The 27,273-nt window shown below is 46.7% G+C and overlaps 1 protein-coding gene across 5 annotated transcripts in view; it reads right to left on the reverse strand.

Moving 5' to 3' along the window:
- The window catches only part of SLC9A9 (solute carrier family 9 member A9), a 902,600-nt gene that overhangs the window by 795,602 nt on the left and 79,725 nt on the right, over positions 1–27,273 (reverse strand). For all 5 annotated transcript variants that reach the window (XM_029617398.1, XM_029617399.1, XM_029617396.1 and 2 more), the window contains 2 exons: positions 19,397–19,474; positions 17,979–18,055 (listed from right to left, as the gene is read on the reverse strand). In XM_029617398.1, coding sequence (XP_029473258.1) covers positions 17,979–18,055; positions 19,397–19,474 — 155 coding nt within the window. The remainder of the gene's footprint in view (positions 1–17,978; positions 18,056–19,396; positions 19,475–27,273) is intronic.

Raw genomic sequence — 27,273 nt, forward strand, 5'->3', positions numbered from 1 at the left:
AGTAACCAAAGTTAACTTACTTTTTCTTTCTTTCAGTCTTCTCTGCCCTCCTCCGGAAGCGCGCACCACGGCTCCCGTGCCTCCTGGGGCAGCCGACGGCGAAAGCGGCTTCCAGCTGCCCCCGCCGGCGAAGACGGATGAACGCACGCCCGTAGTGCACGGGCGCTCAAGCCAGCGAAAGCACATGAACGGGCACGCGTGACGTCACGGCGTACGTTCATACGCTTCGCTGGCTTGAGCGCCGAAATTGACGGGCCCCCAAGTCAGCGAAAGCGTATGAACATACGCCATGACGTCATGCGCTTCGCTGGCTTGAGCGCCCAAATTCACGGGCCCCCTTGGGGCTGTATAGCGCCTATACAGTAAAATGGATTGCGCTTCATGGACACGCGTTGGACGCGGCTTGCATTTGCATGCCATTTAAATAGAGTATCGAGCGGTATGTGATCCGAACTGTGCGTGCGGCAAATGCGGGTGCGCCCGGCCCTAACGCACCTATTTCTACCGCACCTTACTGTATCGGCCTGTTAATTTGGTCTTACCAGATTTGGGGCTGGTATTTTAACAAGATAAGATGTTCCTTCCACCGTAGCTTGATTCAGTTGATCTTCTCTACCTTCTATATCCAGTGAGTCCGCACAGCCCCCAAAGGATCCTATCCGGATTTCTCCTCCAGACTCTCCAAAGGACTCTGGCCCTGCCGGGCAAAACTCTTTACCTGTGACTTCCACAGAAGGGCTTGCCCCCATGACACCCTGGGCTCTGGAGGCCGCCGGATTGGCTGGAGGTTCCCGATAGATTGGGGATAAAAATATTGATAGGTCTGATGGGGAGGCTGTGATGGTTCCCTCGGTCCCTCCCACATCCTGCGCCTCATTCAATCTAGATAATCGCTGTATGTGAGAATCCATCAGACCCGTTATGTGGGTTCCAGGGGCAGTTGCAGGATCCACCCTCTCCTTTGCCAGTCTCTTACGCACCGAATGAGGCATAATATTGAAGAAAAAGCTTTTAAAATTGGGCCAGACAATTCTCACAAGCTGCTTCTCTCGCTATTGGATCCTAGATAAAATTGGATGTTTCAAAGAGCTTGAGGAGTGAGAAGGAGATAGTGGCAAGGGAAAGAGAGGAAAACATATTCCAGTCCAACAAATTCAAACAAAGCTTCACACCGCTTTGGCGCGTGCAGCTTAGGCAGCACGCCGGCGGCAGCTGTGCACCGCAAGTGGGCCGATCTTATAGGCCTCTATGGTGTCACTCCAATGACGTCAGCAGGCAATTCCGGATTAAGCTCCAACAAGGCCGGGACAGCGTCCTGACCTCCAGGTAACCTCCGTCGTTTCTCTTTCACATCTCCTCTCTCTCTCCACCTATTTTTGGATTTTGAGTGGAACCAGATCCCAACAGAAGGGATATCCCTTAGGCATCTGGAAGAGCTGGCTTTTTGACTCTTTTTGCCTTTACTAGGTGAGTGAAGCAAGGGGTGAAGAGAGTGTTGAGCATTTTGGACATTCCAGTAGGAGTTGCTGGATCTCTTGATTCTGAAGGAATAGGTTTTTCTTCTACTGATGGGGATTTCCACTTTTCCCTAGCAGTTTGGATGCTGGAACTGCATTGGAGATATCCTACCCTTCAAGGGGAAGGATTTTTGGACATGGATGCTGGTGCAGGGAAGAAAAGAACTATAAGAAGGAGAGGCATGGATAAGAGACCATGGCTTTTCTTACATTGATTTTTCTCATGCTGTTTTTGATCTTTATAATTCTTGTCTGGATTTTTATACATTTTTGATCAACACCAATTTGGACAAGACTGACAGTGAGTGGAGTGTGCTGATATTGTTCTTTATTTTTTCCCTGGTATCTCTTTTGGCCCCTCCTAAAGAACCCTTGCACAGCAAAGAAGAGTAGTGGTTTGTGAGTGGATTGAAGCATCTACGGACATGTCCATGCCAAGGGCCTAGGAAGTTAAGCTTCCGCCTCCAGATGAACCTCGGCAGCGTAGCTCCCAGGACACAGCACACCGTCCAAATGGGGGTCCCACTACATAAGGCAATACAGTAATCTGATTTTATTAAAACCAAAGCTTGCATCACTATCCTAAAATCATTTGTAGATACATAATACTGCAATTATCTGAGTAATTTTAAATTTAAAAAAAAAATAAGACAACTCTGGCTGCCATTTTCACCTGGGGCTTTGAGGCCATTCTAGAATCAAATCAAATTCCCAAATTCCAAGCCTCTTCTTGAACAAGCAAATAATATCCTCAAAAATCAATACAGTGAAGTTTTCTGGAGGAGGACGTTTCGCAGCCCAGAAGATAGTTGTTTTCTGTATATGAAGAACCTATTTGCTTTTACCCATCTATGCTTTTACTATCCTAAAACATTGCAAAAGTAGATTAAGTACATGTAGCAGAGAACTACCATCTGTGTTACAAATAAGATGAAGCTGTATATTATCTGCATAAATAAATTATGGGACATCTAAAGAAGCTAAAATCTCCCCCAGCGGTTGCAAATAAATATTAAATAAGACAGGGGACAAAGTTGATCCTTGAAGAACACCTGACTCAATAATTCCAGGAAGAATACCGATCTCCTGCTCACAGTTTTCTATTAAATATGAATGACTTAAACCACAGTAATACTGAACCCAATCCCAAATGCGTGAAGTCTGTCAATTAATATATCATGGTAAAAAAGTGCTGAAGGCTGCAAAGAGATCCTGATGGACGAGAACAGCAGAACTGTCCTTATCAGTGCAGCAATGCAGTGCAACTGACCAGACCACTAACCAGGTTTCTATGCCGTAGGCTTCTCTAAATCCAAACTGATATGGGTCCCTGCCCTGGGCAATGTAACTTTGTCTCAGAAAAGGCCTTCAGGAGTCCCATAAGATCTTTATTACTTCAAAAAAAGGTATCATGCTACGTAATTGCCTCGTTTGCTTTCTTATTTTAGGAAAAGATTTTTTTTTTTTTTTTGTGGGCTAACATGGTGTTCTCTTTCTGTTTTCAGATTACCTACATGAGACTGCCAGGACCGGTGCAAGGGTCTGTAACACCCTGGTTAGACCAATGTAACACCACCCCCTTCCTCCCCCCCCAAAGAAACCCACCCTGAGTTGAAAGTGCCTCTCTTACAATGTTCTTTCGCTCTCTCTTTCTCCCCCTGAAATTGCGAACTGCCATGCCGCACTCTGAACACCTCCTTCTGGTTCATGTTCCGCGACTGCTCTCATACCTTCTTTGGCATTTTGAAAAAGGCACCCTCGCGTACACCGACGGCGCCCACTTGTGGCACCCTAGGCAACTGCCTAGCCCTGCCTATTGGTTGCGCCAACCCTGGAAACTGCCATAAGATTATATGGAAGTTTAGTTCTCAATCACTTTGTATGGCAGGCTAGAAACAGAAAACAAAACTCGGGGTGTGAGTTTTAATGTCACACAATCAGCTGACATTCTTTGACGCTTGCTATCTTATAGTCATCAGCTACAGAAAGCACTCAGCCTGAGAGTACCACATTCCATTGGCTCTGTACGCTAACTGTTTAAACAGGTAAGTTAACAAATAAGTTGAACTGTTATGGTCTGTAATTCTTAAGTAGCCAAAATGAGGCAACCCAAAGATCAGTTTTTCGCAGTCAGTTATTTTCAGGGACATTCTGTTTTTCCTTTTATATCTTCAATGACTATAATACATTCCTTCCGTTTTTTAGGCTTTGCAACAAGAAAACTGTCCTTCACCGTTCAGGTCATGGACAATTATATTACAACAAAATTCTCAATCACAAAGCCTGTAACTTTGTATAACAGTACACATTCCTCTAACGACAGAGGCAAGAAAGAGATAAGAGTCATAGCTATTGACCAACTTCATCTGAATCTGTCACAGTTACAGAGTGTGAGCACCACCTGGTGGGATCTCCAAATAACCATCGCTTTTTCCAGTTACGTCTGGGAGAAGCAAGAGTAATAAAAATATTGATTTAAAAGGAAAAGAAAAAAAAAACCCACAGCAGATTCCTTCAGTAGTGCACCCCCTATCCAATTTAACTGCACGCTATCATAAGATCTTGCTCTGCTTCTGGCCTTCCATCTCCACTCTAATGCATTTTCTAGGACAACAAGGGTTATATTGATATGGGATGGAATTTAGAAACCTGAGATAGGACTAATATCTCATGGTGACAGAGTTAGATTGGCAGAACTACCACCTGCCATTTGGAAAGGAAATTACTGTAAGCGATTCCCTTCCCTCACAGCCTTTCCTTGTTAAAAGGGATATGAAGGCTTCCTTAGAATTTATTTATCAAGACCCCCAAATCCCCCTGGTCCATTTAATGTTACAGATAACTATAGTTCTAAAGCCCGTTTTAAAGTTATTTTAAGATTGGAAGCAGTGTCCCCATGTCCTTGTGTTTTGGCTTTTGTTGGCAATAAACTTATTGGTATAGGAGACCCTGTTCTTCTCATTCACTGCAGACAATGAATAAAATGCATCAAGGCTGTGATTCATTAACATGGTCTCAGACTTCTAAAGTGGCTAAATCCCTTTTTATCATGGATCCTAGAATTAGATGATGCATCCCCCACCCCCAAAATTAGGAACACCTGTACAAACACTTTTCCAACAAAACTGAATAGCGATCTTTCATACAATCAGGATTCTAACCACTTTCACCATTAAATACTTCTTTTTATGCTGCATTACTGTTCTGTATTCCCAGGTTCTGCCTGTTTAGGATTTGTTTATGCATTATGCTGCTATCCAGTGGCTGTACAGGAAAACTGCATTAGCAATAGGTTAGCTCCTAACATAGAAATATATTACCTGTGCTATGATTGGGCAAGCAAAGGTGTATTCTGAGAAATGTGTTTGTCTGTAGCCTCCACTTTATGTCAGAAGCTCAGATAAGCCTGCATCACCAGTCACCTCTATCTCCCAGAGCCTAAAGAAGGCATTGCATTTTATACTAATTCAGCAGAAGTATTTAAAAGAATCATAATAGCTGTACTAGTTCAGAGACTCTGTGACAATTATTCTTATTTACATTTAATTTCATAGTAAATTTTGTGTTTTCAAGTTGTTGTTTGCAATAAAAATTTTGGAAATTAAAAAAAGTGAGCTTGTCTTTGTAGATGAAGTAGAAAACGAGCTTAGGTATCTGTATAGCTTGTTCCAGCATCTCCCCTGCCCGGTTCCAGTAAAGAGTTTTGCAGACCTTCACAGTTCTATTACCAAATTTATCTGGCACATAGGCAGGCTCATATAAGGCTTAATCAACTGTGGCTTCCAAAGCGACAAGAGGGAATGGCTTTGCCAAATTTTCGGCTTTACTACTGGGTGGCTAGACTGGTGGGCTTAAAGACTTGGTTAAATAATGCTAGTTTGCCATGATAGCTGCTTGAAAAGGCTCAAGCCGATATATTTAACCTTGTGATGCTGCTCTTTGTATAGCAAATGTTGCTTACCTGTAACAGGTGTTCTCACAGGACAGCAGGATGTTAGTCCTCACATATGAGTGACATCACAGGATGGAGCCCAATCACGGAACACTTCTGTCAAAGTTTCCAGAACTTTGACTGGCCCCTACTGGGCATGCCCAGCATGGCACTAACCCTGCAGCCAGCAGGAGTCCCCCTTCAGTCTTATTTAAAAGCTACAGGCAGTGCCGAAAAATAAAATAATAAAATGTTACGAACCCAACACCGCGGGGCAGCGGGCGGATTTCGTGAGGACTAATATCCTGCTGTCCTGTGAGAACACCTGTTACATTTGCTTTCTCACAGGACAAGCAAGATGGTAGTCCTCACATATGGGTGAGTACCGAACTGAGGATGTCCGAACATGCACCAAATGTACCCAAATGCATGCAACAGGTACAACAACTGGGGTGGAATTTGGTAGAGGGCATCCTGAACCCCACCGGGCAGGCAGAAGGGTGTTGGTACGTCACGTTGAAAAGAGGTTACGAAGGACAGACTGGCCGAAGATGGAATCTTGTCTTCCAGCTTTGTCCAAGCAAAAGTGGGCTCCAAAGGTATGGAGAGAACTCCAGGTTGCAGCCCTGCAAATGTCAGGAAGCGGCACCGATCATAGGTGCGCTACTGAAGTCGTCATGGCCCTCACAGAGTGTGCTTTAACACGGTCTTGAAATGGAATGCCCGCTTGCTGATAGCAGAAGGATATGCAGTCCCCCAACCAGGAGGAGAGAGTCTGCTTACCCACAGGTTTCCCCAACTTGTTAAGGTGGAAAGAAACAAACAGTTGAGTGCTTTCCCTGTGGGCAGCTGTACGGTCTAGGTAAAACGCTAGAGCCCGTTTACAGTCAAGGATATGCAGAGCCTGTTCTTTTAGGTTGGCATGGGGCCTGGGAAAAAAGGTAGGTAATATGATGGATTGATTAAGATGAAAATCTGAAACTACTTTAGGCAAGAATTTAGGGTGAGTGCAGAGTACCGCCCGGTCCTGCAGAAGTTTAGTGTAAGGCGGATAGATAACTAGAGCCTGCAATTCACTAACTCTGCGAGCTGAAGTGATTGCCAAAAGGAAAATCATATCGAAGTTCACAAGAGTGAAGAGGCTCGAAAGGTGGTTTCATGAGCCGACCGAGAACCAGATTAAGGTCCCAAGAAGGGGCCGGAGGACATAGTGGAGGCTTGATATGGGGCAAGCCCTTCAAAAAGCATGTTACAAGGGGTTCTACTGATATAGGGACATCCCCCACACCTTTATGGAAGGCGGCTACCGCACTGACATGCATTCTGATGGAAGAAGTTTTTAGACCTGACTGATAAATGCCAGAGATAGTCTAAAAACTTGGTAACTGGACAGATAAAAGGGTCAAGGGATTGAGAAGAGCACCATGACTTAAACCTGTTCCATTTGTAAGAGTAAGCTTTTCTCGTGGAAGGCTTCCATGAAGCAATCAAGACACAGGAAACTGGTTCAGAAAGATTAAGTGGTTGAAGGATTAACCTTTCAACATCTGTGCCATCAGGGATAAGGCGTGAAGATTGGGATGGCATAGGCTCCCGTCGTTCTGAGTGATCAGAAGTGGGTCCTTTCCCAAGGGAATGTGCCTGCAGATGGAGAGATCCTGAAGTATTGGAAACCATACTTGGCGTGGCCAGTGAGGTGCTATCAGGATCATGGTTCCCTTGTCCTGACGTAACTTCACGAGAGTCTTCGAGAGAAGTGGAAGTGGAGGGAATGCGTAGAGCAGACCAGTTGCCCATGAGAGGGAGAATATGTCTCTGGGTTGAGAGAGTGTGCTGCAAATGAGACAACAGTAGTTCTCCACTTTGCAGTTTTGTGGGAACGCAAAGAGGTCTATCTGAGGATATCCCCATTGCTGAATGATGGAGTTTGCTACAGAGGGGTTGAGAGACCACTCGTGAGGTTGAAAGATGCGACTCAGCTTGTCTGCCAGCACATTGTCCACTCCCGGCAACCAGGTGGCCCTGAGGTACATTGAATGGGAGAGCTTCCTCCCAAATCTGCGCAGCTTCCTGACACAGAAGGAAGGAGTCTGTGCCTCCCTGCTTGTTGATGTACCACACTACCACCTGGTTGTCCGTCTGAATCAGGATGACTTGATCTGAGAGGCGATCCTGAAAAGCCCTGAGAGCATATTTGATTGCTCGAAGCTCCAGGAAATTTATTTGGTGTTTGGCTTCCTCTGGAGACCAAGATCCTTGCGTCTGCGGATCGGCTAAGTGGGCTCCCCAACCGAGGTTGGAAGCATCGGTGGTGAGAGTGATTTGAGGATTTGGTACCTGGAAGGGCAAGCCTTGGAGGAGATTGGTCTGATTTTTCCACCAGGCGAGAGAGTGAGTTGGTGATGTGGACAACGGTCAACAGAGGCTGAATAGCTTGAGCCCATTGAGACCTCAGAGTCCAGTGCATGAGTCTCATGGCCAAGCGGGCCATTGGAGTGACATGGTCTGAGGATGCCATGTGTCCCAGAAGGACAAGAAATTGGCATGCAGTCGCGGAGTGCTGAGACAGCAGCTGCCAAGCAAGAGACAGGAGAGTTAGTGCTCGTTGTCGAGGCAGGAAAGCCTTTGCCTGTAAGGTGTCCAAGTCTGCCCCAATGAACGATAAGGTTTGAGATGGGACTAAATAGGATTTGTCGTAATTGATGAGAAACCTTAATGAAATTAAATTGTGTAAGGTTAGATTGAGGGACGACAGAGCAGTTTGCTGAGTGGGAGCCCTTATTAACCAATCATCCAGATAGGGGTAGACGTGAACACCTTGGGTCCTGAGGAAGGCTGCGATGACTACGAGGCATTTTGTAAAGACTCATGGTGCTGATGCTAGGCCGAATGGAAGCATTCGGTACTGACAGTGCTTGGGGCCTACTAGGAATCCCAGGTACTTGCGATGAGCTGGACTTATCGCAATATGGGTGTATGCGTCCTGGAGGTCTAGAGAGCAGAGCCAGTCTCCTCTTTGTAGAAGAGGTAGAAGCGATCCCAAGGTGACCATCTTGAACTTTTCTCGCTGGAGGTACTTGTTGAGGGCCCGTAGGTCCAGAATAGGACGGATGCCTCAGATTTTTTGGGGATTAGAAAGTACCGGGAATAGAACCCTAGGCCTTCTGAGAATATGGTACGGGTTCTATTGCTCTTGACTGGAGAAGGAGGGAAACCTCTTGATCCAGAAGAATGGAATGATCGGATGTTCTCCACATCTGTAGAGGTGGGGAGTCCAGTGGCAGGGCGAGAAAATTGAGATGGTAACCCTGAGCAATGATTGCCAATACCCATTGGTCGGATGTGATTGAATGCCACATGTTGTGGAAGTGGCACAATCGACCTCCCACTGGGATGTGCGACAGAGGAATCTGGCTGCTGCTCTCTAAGTGGAAGTCAAAAACCAGAAGCAGGTCCTGGTTGAGGAGCTGCCTGTGGTTTTTGTTTACGGGCTTGATGAGACTGCGGTTTTTGATAAGGTCTTCTAGCACGGGATCTGGTTAGTGGCGGGTAAGACTTCTTCGGGCGGAAGAAAGACTTCTTAAAGTCTTTTCTAAAGGGTTGTTTTGAGGAGAATTCGGAAGGCATCAAAGAGAGCTGTCTTAGGGTCTCATGATGATCCTTTAATTCTGCCACTGTCCGTTGAATCTGTTCACCGAACAGATTATCTCCAATACAATGCAGGTCGGATAACCGGTCTTGTACTTCTGGGCGTAGGTCAGAAGACTTGAGCCAGGCCCACCGTCTCACCAAAATAGCAGCCGCAGACACTCTAGTAGAGGTGTCAAAAATGTCATAAGATGTTCTAATCTCATGCTTGCCTGCCTCAAACCCTTTGTGTACTAGGATTTGTAATTGTTCCTGAAATTGTTGAGGCAAGGAGTCTGAGAAGTCCTGTATCTGCTTAAAAATGACCCTGTTATATTGGGTCATATAAAGCTGATAGGCAGCAATTCGGGAGATGAGCATGGCTCCTTGGAATACTCAGTTACCAATGTTATCTAGGAACTTCTGTTCCTTTCCAGGAGGAACAGTCGACTGAGGCTTTGACCTATTCACCCTCTTTTGTGCAGACTCTACCACAACCGAGTGGTGATCAAGCTGTGATTTTTGAAAACCTGGGGCTGACTGTACCAAATAGGTAGTGTCAACTTTCCTATGTAGTGGAGCAATTGATCCAGGATGTTCCCAGTTCTTCTTGAGAAGATCGAGAAGAACCTGATGAATGGGAATAGAGGTGATTACCTTAGGGGCATCCAGGAATTGGAGCAACTCCATCATCTGGTGCCTATCATCCTGCTCTGTCTGTAATTGGAAAGGAACCAATTCAGACATTTCCTTCACAAAATTTATAAAGGAAAGGTCCTCTGGGGGAGAACGCTTTCTACTCTCAGTAGGTGAAGGTGGTGAAGGTAAATCATCGGTGTCTGTTGAGGTATCATCACCTCAGGTATCATAAGGATCCACAGCCGTCCCTCTAGGAACTAGTGGGGGACAGGGTGGTTGTATAGCTGAAGGACCCGGTCTAGGCTCCGAAGGAATCAGAGGAATTATTGGAGGCACCGATGATGGCATCGAAGGCACCAGAATAGCCGAAAGTCCTCAAAAAAAGCTTTTTATATTATTTGGTATGCATTGTGTACATTAAATGTATTGAGATTATTCAATACGCTATTACAGTTTGGCTGATGGTGAACATCCATTGCTGTTCGAATGTACATTACCTCCTGTCGGCGTTTGGAACCGCTTTGATTGGCATTCAGAATTTATGCTGCTGTTTGAAAGCACATTATCTTTGTAGCTGCTCTGATAAGAACCTGAGTGCTCAATAATCGTATGCCTAAGAGTCTGTTTATTAACTGACATGGAATGAGCACACCAACAAAATCTGTCACTCATGTTTTGGACGCCATTCTGAATGAGGCTTGAAAGATTGTAAAGTACAATTTAAAAGTGATATTCTGCTGTTTTGAGCCCCTGACGCAGCCCCCAAATGGGCGAAACTCAGGCCTAGAGTCGGGCACTCATTGACTGAATAAACATTTTTTTGAGGACTTTTGGCTATTCCTTGTTTTATTCCTCACGGCTTTTTTAGACCGTCTTCCTTCTTGCTTTTTGGGTCCATCGAAGGCACCGGTACAGGCATTGAAGGCATCGATGGATGACTCAGTGGCGCTGGACGTATCGGCACCAATGGATGGGTCGGTGGTGAGGGACATATTGGCATCAATGGCTGAGGCAGAACCCCCGATGGAGGGATGCGAAACGGTGTTTCGCCTCCCAATGATGCTGTCAGTGGGGAGGGCATCAGAGCCATCGGAGACCCGGGATCCATCGATGGAAAAGCGGCCATAAGCGCTTCCATGCTGGATAGCAGCAGTGCCAGCACTGCCAGAATCGGGTCTATGGTCGGTTCCAGAGGTGGTGCTGGAGGAACCTGAAGACATTGCATCGCCTTGTGGATGGCCTCCTGAACCATCCGGTCCAGTTCTTCTCGGAGACCTGGAGCAAGCAGCCCCGGCTCCGGAACAAAAGAAGGAGGCAGAGGCATAGCCAGAGGGACCACCGTTAAAGGCGGAGTCGCGGCTCCCGATCCCCAATCGGGTGAGGGTTGCCTCGATGACCTGGTCGCAGGAATGGTCGGTGCCTTTCCTGGATGGGGTTTTATTGACAGCGGCTCGGACGATGGCGAGGTCAATGATTTCGCTCCCTCGTTGATCCGAGTCTTACGGTGTCAATGGTGATATTTCTCCCTGCGATCCCCTCGATCCTAAGGGGGAATAGAGGGTGTCAATGGCCGAGAAGTCATCGATGCCGGTCGGTCACTGGTCGGTGGTCAATGCTGGCACGAAGTGGATGGTGCCAGTTCTGACGACGTCGATGCAATGGATGGAGTCGGGGTTGAGCACGAAAGAGAAGTTCCATCTTCTCCATTCTGGCCTTGCGACTCTTTGGTGTCATTAGGGCACATTTGGTGCAGGTCAAGGAATCGTGCTCACGTCCTAGACACATTACACAGACTTTATGGGGGTCTGTGATAGACATGGTGCGGATACAGTCCGGGCACCGATGAAACCCCGACGCCATGGTCATGTAAAAAATCGAGCCGCAGTACGGTCGAAGGCCAGTAGGCTGCGAGGGACAAACTCGATGGAAATAGACAGGAAACGGGTAAAAACTTACCGGAGTACCGCGGACTAAGAAAAGTTAGAGGAGGGACCCCTGAGGGGCAATTTAACTTTTAGTAATTCCGTGAGGAAAATTCCTGTAAGGAATCTCTTCAGAGCTCCTTAACCGCAAGGCTACTGCTGCGCAGAAAAAAGAAGACTGAAGGGGGACATAAGAACATAAGAATATGCCATACTGGGTCAGACCAAGGGTCCATCAAGCCCAGCATCATGTTTCCAACAGTGGCCAATCCAGGCCATAAGAACCTGGCAAGTACCCAAAAACTAAGTCTATTCCATGATACCATTGCTAATGGCAGTGGCTATTCTCTAAGTGAACTTAATAGCAGGTAATGGACTTCTCCTCCAAGAACTTATCCAATCCTTTTTTAAACACAGCTATACTAACTGCACTAACCACATCCTCTGGCAACAAATTCCAGAGTTTAATTGTGCGTTGAGTAAAAAAGAACTTTCTCCAATTAGTTTTAAATGTGCCACATGCTAACTTCATGGAGTGCCCCCTAGTCTTTCTATTATCTGAAAGAGTAAAAAACCGATTCACATCTACCCGTTCTAGACCTCTCATGATTTTAAACACCTCTATCATATCCCCCCTCAGCCGTCTCTTCTCCAAGCTGAAAAGTCCTAACCTCTTTAGTCTTTCCTCATAGGGGAGCTGTCCATTCCCTTTATCATTTTGGTAGCCCTTCTCTGTACCTTCTACATCGCAATTATATCTTTTTTGGGATGCGACGACCAGAATTGTACATAATATTCAAGTTGCGGTCTCACCATGGAGCGATACAGAGGCATTATGACATTTTCCATTTTATTCACCATTCCCTTTCTAATAATTCCCAACATTCTGTTTGCTTTTTTGACTGCCGCAGCATACTGCACTGATGATTTCAATGTGTTATTCACTATGACGCCTAGATCTCTTTCTTGGGTAGTAGCACCTAATATGCAACCTAACATTGTGTAACTATAGCATGGGTTATTTTTCCCTATATGTATCACCTTGCACTTGTCCACATTAAATTTCATCTGCCATTTAGATGCCCAATTTTCCAGCCTCACAAGGTCTTCCTGCAATTTATCACAATCTGCTTGTGATTTAACTACTCTGAACAATTTTGTATCATTTGCAAATTTGATTACCTCACTCGTCGTATTTCTTTCCAGATCATTTATAAATATATTGAAAAGTAAGGGTCCCATTACAAATCCCTGAGGCACCCCACTGCCCACTCCCTTCCACTGAGAAAACTGTCCATTTAATCCTACGCTCTGTTTCCTGTCTTTTAGCCAGCTTGCAATCCACGAAAGGACATCGCCACCTATCCTATGACTTTTTACTTTTCCTAGAAGCCTCTCATGAGGAACTTTGTCAAATGCCTTCTGAAAATCCAAATACACTACATCTACCAGTTCACCTTTATCCACATGTTTATTAACTCCTTCAAAAAAGTGAAGCAGATTTGTGAGGCAAGACTTGCCTTGGGTAAAGCCATGCTGACTTTGTTCCATTAAACCATGTCTTTCTATATGTTCTGTGATTTTGATGTTTAAAACACTTTCCACTATTTTTCCTGGCACTGAAGTCAGGCTAACCGGTCTGTAATTTCCCAAATCTCCCCTGGAGCCCTTTTTAAATATGGGGGTTACATTAGCTATCCTCCAGTCTTCAGGTACAATAGATGATTTTAATGATAGGTTACAAATTTTTACTAATAGGTCTGAAATTTCATTTTTTAGTTTCTTCAGAACTCTGGGGTGTATACCATCCGGTCCAGGTGATTTACTACTCTTCAGTTTATCAATCAGGTCTACCACATCTTCTAGGTTCACTGTGATTTGGTTCAGTCCATCTGAAACATTACCCATGAAAACCTTCTCCAGTACGGGTACCTCCCCAACATCCTCTTCAGTAAACACCGAAGTAAAGAAATAATTTAATCTTTCCACAATGGCCTTATCTTCTCTAAGTGCCCCTTTAACCCCTCGATCATATAACGGTCCAACTGACTCCCTCACAGGCTTTCTGCTTCGGATATATTTTTAAAAGATTTTACTGTGAGTTTTTGCCTCTACGGCCAACTTCTTTTCAAATTCTCTCTTAGCCTGTCTTATCAATGTCTTACATTTAACTTGCCAACGTTTATGCATTATCCTATTTTCTTCTGTTGGATCCTTCTTCCAATTTTTGAATGAAGATCTTTTGGCTAAAATAGCTTCTTTCACCTCCCTTTTTAACCATGCCGGTAATCGTTTTGCCTGCTTTCCAACTTTCTTAATGTGTGGAATACATCTGGATTGTGCTTCTAGGATGGTATTTTTTAACAATGGCCACACCTCTTGCACACTTTTTACTTTTGTAGCTGCTCCTTTCAGTTTTTTTCTAACTATTTTTCTCATTTTATCAAAGTTTCTCTTTTGAAAGTTTAGCACGAGAGCCGTGGATTTGCTTACTGTCCCACTTCCAGTCATTAATTCAAATTTGATCATATTATGATCACTATTGCCAAGCGGCCCCACCAGGGTTAGTGCCATGCTGGGCATGCCCAGTAGGGGCCAGTCAAAGTTCTGGAAACTTTGACAGAAGTTTTCCGTGATTCGGCTCCACTCTGTGATGTCACTCATATGTAAGGACTACCATCCTGCTTGTTCTGTGAGAACATCTGATTCTCCCTGCTGTTTAAATATTTTTCAGGAACAGTCCCATTCTGGCCCTTTCAGTGCAGGTTAGGAGACAGGTTTAAAAATTTGGGGGTAAGGATCGGGAACATTTATCTCCGTTGGCGATTATCTATTGTAACCCGGTTTTTTCTGGATGTTCCTTCTCTCCGGGGCTGAAGGAATGGAAAGATAAGAGTTTGATTTTAATAGTGCACCTTCGGGATGACAAAGGATTTCAGACTTTTCTGCAGCTGCAGATGGAATTTGGCATTCACTCAAACTCACGTGCTACCTTTTTGCAATTAGTAGGAAGGTTTGATTTGACTAAACCACTGGAGACCCTGACTGATATGGAGACCTTCTTATAGACGTGCAGGCCTCCATTAAATGAATAATGGTCCTCTATCATGGCATATTGAATGTCAAACTTGGAGTGTAGACTTGGATTTGGATCTAAATCTCAAAGCTTGGAAAGCTATCTGGGTATCCACTTTTCGGCTCTCTATATGTGCTAGAAGGATACAATTATTACACCGAACATAGTACTCCTCTCTATTACGTGAAACTCTTTCCGGATGCATCACTGGAGTGTTAGATGGGGTGTGGGGAAATTGGCTCATACTTTCATATGTGGTGGGAATGTCAGGGTATATCCTATTTTTGGTCGCAGGTTACATAGGAGATAGCCAACATCTTGGGCCAATCAGTTCACATTAAGCCCATCCACAATGATTATGTATGAGACAGATTTGCATACAGTAGAGATACTGCATGCAAATTTATCTCATGCATATTCTTGAATATGCATGAGATATGTGGGTATCTTGAAAATCTGACTGGCTAGATGTGTCCCGAGGACTAGGTTGAGACTTGCCGAGCTAAACTAAAGAACAAGGAGCAAAAGTGAAACCAAGAATCAGGCAGTAACCACTCACTGATTGATTGATGCCTCCTCTTTGGCAAAGATATCAAGTTATTCCACTGATTGCTTTCACAAGAGGCTGAGAATTTGGATCAATTTTATTATTTGGACATGATCCTTTTATTTTCACCCAAAGCCTTGATCTATTCTGTTTGGCAAAGCTGAGATGTTAAAATTCATTATGATTTTCTCATGTGACAAGTGGAAGAAATGCAATCCATGCAAAATGCAAGGATTGTTGATTCTCAGTTTCAAATTTGTTCTGACCTTCAAGTAGCACAGAGACCAAACATATCTTTAAAGTGTACTTTTTTCATCCAAAAACAGTATCTCAAGGCAATGTCTAAAGTTCCCAGAGAGCACTATACTCCATAACACTGACGTAAATGTGTATAAACTAAAATCCAATGCATCTTATCTAGGTTTCCTATTCCCTGTTTTTGTCTGCCTGGAATGCAGCAATAGTCACAGTGTTGCATTCTGACTGCACGAGCCAGCTGCAGAGTTTACAGCTTATTGGCACAAAATCATGGTTTTCTCAACATCTGGAACCTATTACCCTTAGCCCGGCCCCAATCTCCCCAAGAAAAACCAGTCCCAGCATTCCCAAAGCCCATGAAATTTACAGCAGCAATATACAAGCCAAGCTACAATTCACCTACAATTTTTGGTCCACTCTTTCTGAAAAGCTATCCTCAAACCTAGCATGGTAAGAATCCAAACTAAACGTCATCAGTGCCAGGACTTGTATGCTTCACATGAAGGCGGGTCGGAGAACATAATAACCGATCCATCTAACTCTATAAAACAAAACTGCTTTATCCAGCTACCACCCCCTCCCCCCCACCCTTATTTCTTTTAGGCAAGTGTTTGTTGGATACTAAATTTACAGAATGATCTATAAACAAGACAAGATTAAAAGTCAACCCCCTGGAGTCTTGTAGCGCCGCGGAGAGTGTGTAACTGCTGTTGCATACTGAGCTCCTTTTAGACCCGAGCTGAATGTTTAATGAGAACCTGGTGGCAGAAGGTTGCTCAGGATACGTAACTCAGTTAGCAAAGCTTGTCTCTGGCTTTTAGGGGCCAGAAGATCTTCAAGTGCCATTTGAATTGGATTCTTTGTAGCTTGTGACACTTTTTTTTTTTTTGTACTGGATCAATATAAGAATACTCAAAAGATGTTGAGCCGCATGAGCTGTCAAGACCACCACAGTGGTCCCCTTTGTCACATCTGAAGCTCACTACGACGACAATACCTTTGGATAGTTCTTGTGCTGAAGCCATAAAAGGAATCACAAAGATTCCGATTTTGCCCAGGACTAAAACGTCTACCACAGCTCTGCACTATATGTGCTGCCCAAACCGGTAGATTCAGAGCAGAGTCATTTTACAGCTGCAAAGATGCTCTTACCCTTTAAGATCAGCTTCTCTGTTATGAAGGAAGTAGGAAATTGTTTTCCCAATTGCTTTCTCAGGGACCTAATCTTATGAAAAATTATTCAGCATAGGAAAATGCAAGAGCCTCACAGCAAGTGAGAGGAGGTGATAGCAACAACCAAGGGTCCGAGGAGAACAGCCCCCACCGCAAAGCGCTCTGGATAACTGTAGAAGGGATTTCGTCGGCTCCAGATTTTCCAGCCAAGAATGACTAACCTGGTAAAAGGGGAAAAGATGGCTGTCCTGCGAATGTGAGCGCAAGATAAAAGCAAAACTAGAAAAAAGGAAATCATGACTGAAACGAGGAAAGGATGTTTGAAATTGTATCAAAGGGAGACTGCTGGTTGTTTCACTGAAAACTGTGAAACATCAGAGTGGGCTGAAAGCAGCACAGATTTTTTTTTTCTCTCGTTAGCCTGTGGTGGCATTATTTGGGTGATCACACTGACAGAGACGTTATTGAACACAGGATTTTTATTTGAGTGTGTGTGTGTGTGCGTGCGCTCAGGGGCTGCCACAGCTGGTATATTGTATAGTACAATTAGGCTGAGAAGGGTCAGGAAGAACAGCAATAGCTGGGGTTGGCTGACGGTCTGGTCCATGTGGCACGCCATCACACATCCCGTTCACGTGACCTCACTGAGGCGAAATCATTTCTGGCTGTGTGAAACTGCAGCGACCCAGTCCCAACATATCCTGGTATGTGCTCAGTTACCTCCAGGTCACCATGCTAATTGTTCACTTTCAATTTCACTGGCACGATTTCTGTTTTGTTTTTTTTACTTGTTCCATTTTGAGATAAATTATATCAGTTCTAAATTGTCTAACGTAACAGTTTATATTTTCCAATATCACATTATGCATATTAGCATTATGTTTAAAATAATGTTAATAATGTAGTTCAGTCTACATCTTGATTGCTACTTGCTAGCTATTAAAGTTGTATAAATGTGAATACTCAAAAACAAAAAATAAAAAAACAGCTAAACTAGTTACTGTGTTAACAGTTAATTACCATACAATTTCTAAAAATAAAGTCAGTCATTTAGCTTTCATTAAAAACGCATTAAAAGTAAAACATTGCTTCCACATCCAAAGTTATCTACGCTTCACATAAGTGCCAGATTCCAAGCTGTAGCTTTTGATAGCAATTGCTTGTGATTTTCACAACTTTAATGGAACTATTCGGGGGAACAGTAATTTTCAAAGCTATTTACCGGGGTAAATATGTGATTGCAGTGTTCCTGCTTAACTCTGGCCCAGAGCTTTATTTATTTACTCACCCGATGACAAAGCATGAGATGGCCGTTCCCAAAAAGGCGTACGTTAAGACTGATCCCAAGTTGCGAAAAAAATGTCTCTGAGGAATAAAATAAATCTTACATTTAAATTATGAATCCTAGCCCTAGAAATTTTTTAAAGGTGTTTGCAAACTGTAACAACATATAAATATTCACACAAACACATTTCTGGTAAATAATGTCAATTTAACAGTATGCGAGGGAGCAAGAACCAATACATTGGCATACCTAGGAATGGTCCGGCAAATTCATCATTTTCTATTGACTGCTGGGTTTCTGGAGAAATATCAGAAACTGGGGATTGGCAGGACAAAAGAGAACAGAAGAACATAAGAACATGCCATACTGGGTCAGACCAAGAGTCCATCAAGCCCAGCATCCTGTTTCCAACAGTGGCCAATCCAGGCCATAAGCACCTGGCAATTACCCAAATACTAAGGTGGTTATTTTCTTAAGCTAGCACACGCGAAAAGTCCCTTTTCGCATGCGATAGCTAGATCGGGGAGGAGTCGTGGAGGAATAGCCACTGGAAGGGGAGGAGTCGGGGCGGCACCAGGGGGGACCTCGCGAAGACAGCGTGGACAAAGAAAAGGTAAGGAGCCTTTTCGTTTCCAATCTCGCACACAATAGCACCACCTTTTACGATGGTGCTATTGGGTGCGAAAGCCGGCAGCGATTGCACCGCGGAGGTGCAATCGCTGCCGGCTATCACAGGCCCACCGCTTCGCCCCCCCCCCTGCACCGCACAATTCATAGAACTGTGCGTCGTTAGAAAATCCCGGCCTAAGTCTATTCCATGTTACTGTTGCTAGTAATAGAGAAAGAAGAATTGATTGGTTTGCGTCAGCAAGAGGAAAGAGGATTCATTGGCCTGCGCTGGCAGGAAGGAGGCGGCAGTGCTGGCCTGTGCAAGCCAGGAGGAGTAAGAAGTGGCGGTGGTGGCTGTAGCTGAACAGGAGGCAGAGAGGCTGGTGGGGTATGGCCTGTGGGATGTTGGGATCAGGCTTGGGAAAGAGGTAGAGTGTGTGTGTATACATACGAATGTGTGTGTGTGTGTGTGTGTGTGTGTGTGTGTGTGTGTGTGTACGAGTGTGTGTGTACGTACAAATGTGTGCGTGTGTGTGTGTGAGAAGATCTGCACGGAGGAGGGAAGAGAAGTTTTCACACACCCCTCCTCCATGCTAATCTTTACCAATCTGAGGGTGACCAGAACTCAAAAGTTCCCAGGTAGGTACACTGCATGCTGCATATGGTATGTGACATATTTGGAGTTCTCGTGCTTACTGAGATCTGTAGATCTGTTTTCATTTGAAATTAACGTGTTGTAAAGAGATTTAACAGCTGCTGGAAAATCAAAGGAATTCTGTCATAAGTCTTTAATTCACAGAAAGTTGTCTTACCTTTTTTAAGCTATATCCAGCATGAAATATGACAGGAGGCAGTAGTACATTGAAGAAGACTTCGGGGTCAAATGTCATCTATCAGGAAAAACAAGAGGTGATGACAAACAAAGCATTACAAGTGTTGGTATGATACACACTGCTATAAATGGAAAAGGGTCGATGGGTCCTGGATTGGCCAGGCTAGAAAGCAGTAAGAGCAGTTTTTTATGTAAAATATTTTAACAAACTTTAAAATGTTTAAAGTGATTGCCAGTTTACAACAGCAGTGTTGTCTTCTGGAGTGAGCATCTCTGGAAGATACTAATATTGGAAAGGAGTATAGCACATAGCAATAAAAAAAGCCAAGTTCATTCAGCCAGGCGGATTACTGCAAAATCCACGAGTACTTTTCCCTACAGACTTTACACCAGTGCTAAAAAAAAAAAAAGTACATACTTTCCCTTCAGAATTGCCTGGGAAAAAGTATCTGTACAGATTTGCACCTGATTTTTTCTTTGGATACATTTTCCCTGAAAAACATGTGTATTTTGGAAAATGTAAAACTACATATATTGCTGCCTCCCCTGTTCTAACCCACCTCTGATCTCATCTACTTTTCCTGTGGGTAAAAGTACACATGGAACATAAGAACATGACATACTGGGTCAGACCAAGGGTCCATCAAGCCCAGCATCCTGTCTCCAACAGTGGCCAATCCAGGCTACACGTACCTGGCAAGAACCCAAACATTAAATAGATCCCATGCTACTGATGCCAGTAATAGCAGTGGCTATTCTCTAAGGAGTCGATTTTCAAAAGTCCGCACGCATGGGGGGGGTGGGGATTTTAAAAAACAACATGCGGCGATGCGAGTAGGCCTTTCCCAGTTCCTTCCCAGTCCACTTTTTAATTGGAGCAGACTGGGAAGGAACTTTCCTATACCTCTACCTACCCTTCCCTCCCTTTTCCCCTCCCTCCCCGACCCCTAAACTAACCCTAGAATTTTTTGTTTTAAAACTTACCCGCTCCACCAAGCAGGCATAAGTTTCGCGCGCCGGCTGGCTACTGGCGCATGCTTCCCCGGAACAGGGTCTAATGGCCGCTGACCCAGCCGGCCTCCGCCCCGCGCCCATACCTTTCATTGACCTTGGCACTTCTGTGCATATCGAGAGATATACATGTGGCCTGGCCACTTTAAAAATGCGCTTGACGCACGCAAGGCCCGGCCACACACGTATCTCCCGGATTTTACGAGTGCCAGCATTTGAAAATGTGGGCGTTAGTCTACTTTGTTTAATAGCAGTTTATGGACTTCTTCTCCAGGAACTTATCCAAACCTTTTTTAAATCTAACTACACTAACTGCCCAAAATACATCCTCCAGCAATGAATTCCAGTGCTTAATTGTATGTTGCGTGAAAAATAATTTTCTCTTATTAGTTTTAAATGTGCTGTTTGCTAACTTCATGGCGTGTCCCCTAGTCCTTCCATTATCTGAAAGAGTAAATAACTGATTCGCATTTACCCATTCTAGTCCTCTCATGATTTTTTAGACCTCTATCATATCCCCCTTCAGATGTCTCTTCAAAGCTACTAGAAGCTTTGAGCATGCCCTACTGGTCTTGTGTGCCCTTAGTCACCTCCCTGCTTCCCAGGCAGGGCCCATCAGTCCATGATAAAGGTAAGATGTGGCGAAACCAACTCCACGGGGAGATGAGAGGATTTTGTGAGATCTAACATCCTGCTGTCCATTGGCGAACCAACTACAGAAAAGTAACTTCACTTTCTCTGAGGAGATGCAGAATGGTAGTCCTCACACAGGGGGATTCCCAAGCAACAGGCTGCCTCAAACAAAAAGGGAAAAAGTAAGCAGTGTCAAAGGCACTACTGTTTTGCGTGGCATCAGGCCAATCTCACGTTATCTGTTTTTCCTTCTGCTTTTCTTTTCCTTTTGTGTCAGTCTGAACCATAATAGGAGGGAATAAAGTTGGGTTTCACATGTCAAAGAAACTTCGTAGGACTGACTTTTCAAAATTCAGTTTCAGATGGGGAAACAGGAACGAGGTATGGACGTGTGGAGAAAAATCACAGTTTGCAGGGTTGATGTGTGAACGTGTGGAGAAAAATCCCGTTTTGCTTCGGATGCAGTTAGAGCTCCAGCACTAAGATCCTTGACATACCCCGCTAAAGCCAGGTTCTCCTGATCATGAAAAAGGGCACAATTCACTACCCAACATAAATACAGCTCTTGGCTATGGCCATCCCAGGTTTACTGATGTCAAGAAGAAAACCTGACTGGACTTTTCGGGGCTTCAGATGGGCTACTAATATGCAGACAGTAGGATAAAAGCACAGGACTGCTTCTACGGCTAAGTCCAAAAGCAAAGCACATTCAAGAAACATTATCTGAATTATCAAGAAGGCTGCTCATCCAGTAGAAATGTTGCTAGCAGTAATTTTGTTTGATAATTGCTTGGTTACTGAATGTAAATATTACTACCCTTGACATAAGGCTTGGGGGTAACCTGCACGGAACGGCAGTTACTACCATAAGAAACTTGCTGGGCAGACTGGATGGATTATTTGACCTTTGTATGCCATCATGCTATGGTACTTGTATCCAAAAATAATGGCAGATCACCTTCATAGACTTATGCACAATGTTAGGCAATGACTAAAAACATGCATTAAATAGCTTACTAGGAAAAAACTTAGAACAAGGTGGGAAAGGCATTAGAGTCTGGAGCAAATAGACCACTTCCTGCTGAAGTGACCACTAACAGAATTTATGATTTTCCAGGTCAGATACTATAACACGGGGACTCGAGACCATCGTCCGGCTGCTGCCCTTACCCCCCCCCCGCCACCCTGGCCCTGGTAAATGATACGCACAAACTTTAGTATGGTAATAACAATAGGCCGCAGTTTATTATTAAACTTAACCCGAGCCAAATTCTTAACATTAATTCAACATACCCCCCCTCCTCCACCTCATCCCCTCTTCGCTTACACCGCAGCCCGGTGATAAGCTAACCTTGGCCCCCCCTTTTCCCCCACTCACCCCGCCGCGTCACAGCGAGGGTAAGCTTGCGGCCTGAGCATCGGCCCCCCTCTTGCTCTTTAGGCCTTCCCGTGTAGCGGCCCCAAGCTACACGGGCATTCCTCCCCCCCCTCCGCACAGTCCGTCACAATTTACAATATACAAACAACATATGGCTCGGGTTTTCCGCCACCACTGCGACATGCATAAAGTCCACAACAAGAAACATAGCAAAAAAGGGAGGGTGGGCGGGTAGCAAAAAACCTCTGTTCGATACGCTGCCTGATTCCCAACTGCCTGAGTCCTTGCTCTTTCCACCCACTAGCTCTGCCGTCCACCAATGGCGAGGCAGCATATGAATTTGCTGCCTCCCATTGGTGCCTATCTAACTCCTCTCCTAAGCCCCCCCCCTCTCTCCCTCCTTCCTTCGTTGCCTGCTCCCGACGCTCGAGCCCGCGTTAATGGCGGCGATCCCGGACCAGCCAGATCGCCTTCTCTAACACGGGGACTCGAGACCATCGTCCGGCTGCTGCCCTTACCCCCCCCCGCCACCCTGGCCCTGGTAAATGATACGCACAAACTTTAGTATGGTAATAACAATAGGCCGCAGTTTATTATTAAACTTAACCCGAGCCAAATTCTTAACATTAATTCAACATACCCCCCCTCCTCCACCTCATCCCCTCTTCGCTTACACCGCAGCCCGGTGATAAGCTAACCTTGGCCCCCCCTTTTCCCCCACTCACCCCGCCGCGTCACAGCGAGGGTAAGCTTGCGGCCTGAGCATCGGCCCCCCTCTTGCTCTTTAGGCCTTCCCGTGTAGCGGCCCCAAGCTACACGGGCATTCCTCCCCCCCCTCCGCACAGTCCGTCACAATTTACAATATACAAACAACATATGGCTCGGGTTTTCCGCCACCAACAAAGACCTAGCTTTGGTCTTTGTTCCCCCACTGCGGCCGCTGTACACCCAATTGCTGCTTAATCCCCTCCTCCAAGGCATCATTGAAGAGATCAATACCGATGTCAGACAGGTGGACACCGTCCCCGAGGAAATAGCCGTCTAAAAGCACCCAAGACCACTGATGCCGAACCCAGAAACCCCCCTCCCGCACTAACCATTTGCCAATTTGGCGGTTCAATTTCTTCACTCCATTGCGCCATAAAGGCTCCACCCGATGCTTGATGCGAATGATTACATCCGACCAACCCAATGTAGTGTGGGGCAAACGATTCATGAGGGAAGCCAGATCCTTCCGCATAACTTTGATGAGCTCTCTACAAGTCATCCTGCCAATATCGTTACCCCCCAAGTGGATAAGAATCCATCGCGGGACACCCCATCTGTCAATGTTGCCTTGTATGATGTCGCATAAATCCCCCCACTTCATCCCCCCTTTCCCAATCCATCGGACCGTGATGCCTGCGCAGTCCAGATTCAAGTGCTCGCCGTACGGCCTCTTCATAGCGCGGCGATAGGCTCGATGAATAAAGGAATGACCCACGATCCAGGCACAGTTCCTCCGCGACGCCTCCCAAACCCGATCTGCAAGAGAAAAATGCTCATTACCTACAGGCCGGGAAGAGAAACCCCTCACCAGGCGAACATGCTACCGCCGCACGTAAGCCCGGAACACCTCCGACTTCCATCTCCCCAACGCCCGAATCCTGGCTGCCGACCAACCCAGCTCGGCCGCCGTGGTAGCCGCGCCAATGCGAAAGGAATGCGATGTATACCGACTCGCATCCCAACCCAACGCCACCACCACCCGCCGCAGCACCGCAGCAAACTGATATCTAGTAAGGGGGGACCCATCCCCATGTACCAAGAAATAACCCCTCGCCTCTGGCCGCACTGCTACATAAGCGAAGGCCAAACGCAACGGACAGATCAACTCGCAATCCGCCCGGATCAACGAAATCCAGGCGCCTCTCCCTGTCTGATCCGTCTTTGACTTCCGAATCCGCAGAGTCACGCGCTGTGCCGACACACACACATCACCGACCAGCAACCCCTCCGGACGCCCCCGGTCTCCCCTTGACCTTGCCACCAATTCCCCAATGCGCAGCGCACCGAAGAAGGCCCAAGAAAAGGCCAGGCGAAACAACGAGACTTCAAGATCCGAACTGCATATCCCTCGCAAGCCGTCGGCTAACGCAATCAAGTCCCCATGCCGAATCGGCAGCCGTCTATCCACCCGAATCCCGTCACCTCTACCCCACCCGGCCAACAGCTTCTTGATAAGAAAACCGCGCGAAGGGTTATCCCCGCCCCCCAACTTGCGAAAGAAGACAAACCCCGCTAACTGACTCCGGACGGACGCCAGAGTGAACCCAGCACCCTTCGCCCACATGATGAAGTTCACCATCTCCGACTCCCGCACCCGTCCCCCATGCCACCCCGCGGATAACAGAAAACGAGTAACCGCCGCATGCCCTGCCACATAGGACCTCCAGGTCGCCGGAGCCACGGATCGCCGGATCAACGCCCAGGTTTCAGCAGTCCCAGGTGCCACAGGTGTTCGGGGACCCGCTCCCCCTGCCGTTCCGCCTGAGGTGCCGCCGCCCGGAACGTGTCCCACTTGAAACGAGAGAGAGCATCGGCGATGAGATTCATGGACCCGGGGACATGCTGCGCCCGCAGGCTAACATTCAATTGAAGGCACAACAAAACTAAAGCGCGCAAAAGTGCGGATACCTTGGCGCACTTAGCCGACTGCCGGTTGACCACCTGCACGACCCCCAGGTTGTCACACCACCACACCACCTGTTTGTTAGCCAGATCCGTTCCCCAAATAGTGAGTGCCACTACCATCGGGAAAAGTTCCAGGAAGGTAATATTCTTCACTATACCCCCTGTCACCCACTCAGCCGGCCAAGGCTCCGCGCACCACCTGCCCCGAAAATAGAGCCCCAAACCTGACGCCCCCGCCGCGTCTGAGTACAGGTCCAGGGCAGCGCTGGAAACCTCCGGTTCCAACATCATGCGGATCCCGTTGAAAGACTGCAAGAATTCGTCCCAGACCGCCAATTCCTCTCTGACCGGCCGGGACACCCGAATAAAATGGTGACCCAACCGTACCCCAATCGTCCTGGCTGACAGGCGGCGTATGAACGCCCGCCCCATGGGTATGACGCGACACGCGAAATTCAAAGAACCGATCAGCGATTGCAGCTGCCGCAGGGTAACTTTAACTGCACCCCGAACCACATGTACCAGGACCCGCAGCTTGTCTACCTTGTCCGCAGGAAGCCGGCACACCATGGCCACGGAGTCTAATTCAATACCCAAGAAAGTCAACCTGGTAACCGGACCCTCTGTCTTGTCGTGCGCAATAGGGACACCAAAACGCGCCGCCGTGCACAGAAAACCCTGCAACTGCCGGAGACACGCATCCGACCCACCGGGACCGACAAACAAGAAATCGTCCAGGTAATGCAGCGAATCATCGCACAAATTGTACCCTCTCGTGGCCCAATGGATAAACGTGCTAAAAGCCTCGAAAAAGGCGCAGGAAACCGCACAGCCCATGGGCAGACACCGATCGATGAAAAAACCGCCCTCGAAGTAAAACCCGAGCAACGGAAAACAGGAAGGGTGTATCGGGAGCAAGCGAAAGGCCGACTCGATGTCGGCCTTAGCGAGCAAGGCACCCTGCCCCGCTCTACGCACTAACGCCACCGCGTCAACGAAGGAGGCATAAGTCACCGCGCAGGCCTCCCTGGGAATGAAATCGTTGACTGACCCCCCATTAGGATGCGACAAATTCAGGATCAAGCGAAACTTACCCTCGACCTTTTTTGGAATAACAGCCAAGGGGGATAAGTGCATACGCTCGAACGGCTGGACCGAAAAGGGGCCCGCCACCCTGCCCAACGCCAGTTCCTCCCGCAGTTTCGCCCTGGCCACCGAGGCCAATCTCACGACCGACCTAGAATTCCGCGCTCTACCCCCCTGCCCCGGTCCCCGGTAAGGGATACGAAACCCTTGACTAAACCCTGCCCTCAATAACTCAGCCGCTACCCTATCCGGATAATCGTGCAAGCCCGCCACTAACTCCTCCACCCGGATAGGTGAGTCCGCCTTGCACACTAAAAGGGACCTACTTGGGTCCCCTGCCAACCCCCCCCCCAGCCCCCTGAGAACATTTAACGGCTGAGTGGGCTCCCCCGCAGGTGGAGCAGGCATGCCGAAACTTGCACTCTGGAAACAAGCACGTGAGCTTGTTGTACCGCCAGCACACGTCCGCCGCCCCACCCCCGCTTCGGGGCACAGACTCCCCGGCCCGCGCCCCCCCCCGCCCGAAAGGACTGCAGCTTGCCACCGCCAACCACCGAAGGGCCCGCCAACAAACTAGCCCCCCCTCCCACCGGACTCTTCCGTGCCGATCCCAGACCTTTGTTCGTCATCTGCGTCAGCCACAGATGTATGTCCTGGGCACCCCAGGACATAAACTTATTCCCCGCCATCTTGTCCCGGAATTTCTCGTCATAGTTGAGCCAAGCCCAACCGTCGTAATCCCGGAAAGCACCCAAGATGCTATCCGCGTAGGACAGTAAAGCACCATACTGGGAAGCATCAAAATGACTGACTACGCTCGCCAGCCTTAAAAACCCCCGCATCCAATTCACAATGTTTTTTGGAATGCGCGGTAACGATCCGCTCCTCCTGAGACGCTTTTTAGCCTTCTTGGAAAGCTTCTTTCCTCCCCGCCTACCCTCTAGCAATTTAAATATGTTCACAAATTTACGCTTACGAATGCGCCTGACTAAGCGTGTCGGAACCTCCTCCCACAATTCAGACAGGGACGCCAACGCTGGGTGACCCACGTCGCATTTGGGCCCCTCCCCCAAAAC

This window comes from Rhinatrema bivittatum, chromosome 9 (assembly GCF_901001135.1).
Source record: "Rhinatrema bivittatum chromosome 9, aRhiBiv1.1, whole genome shotgun sequence".
NCBI lineage: Eukaryota > Metazoa > Chordata > Amphibia > Gymnophiona > Rhinatrematidae > Rhinatrema > Rhinatrema bivittatum.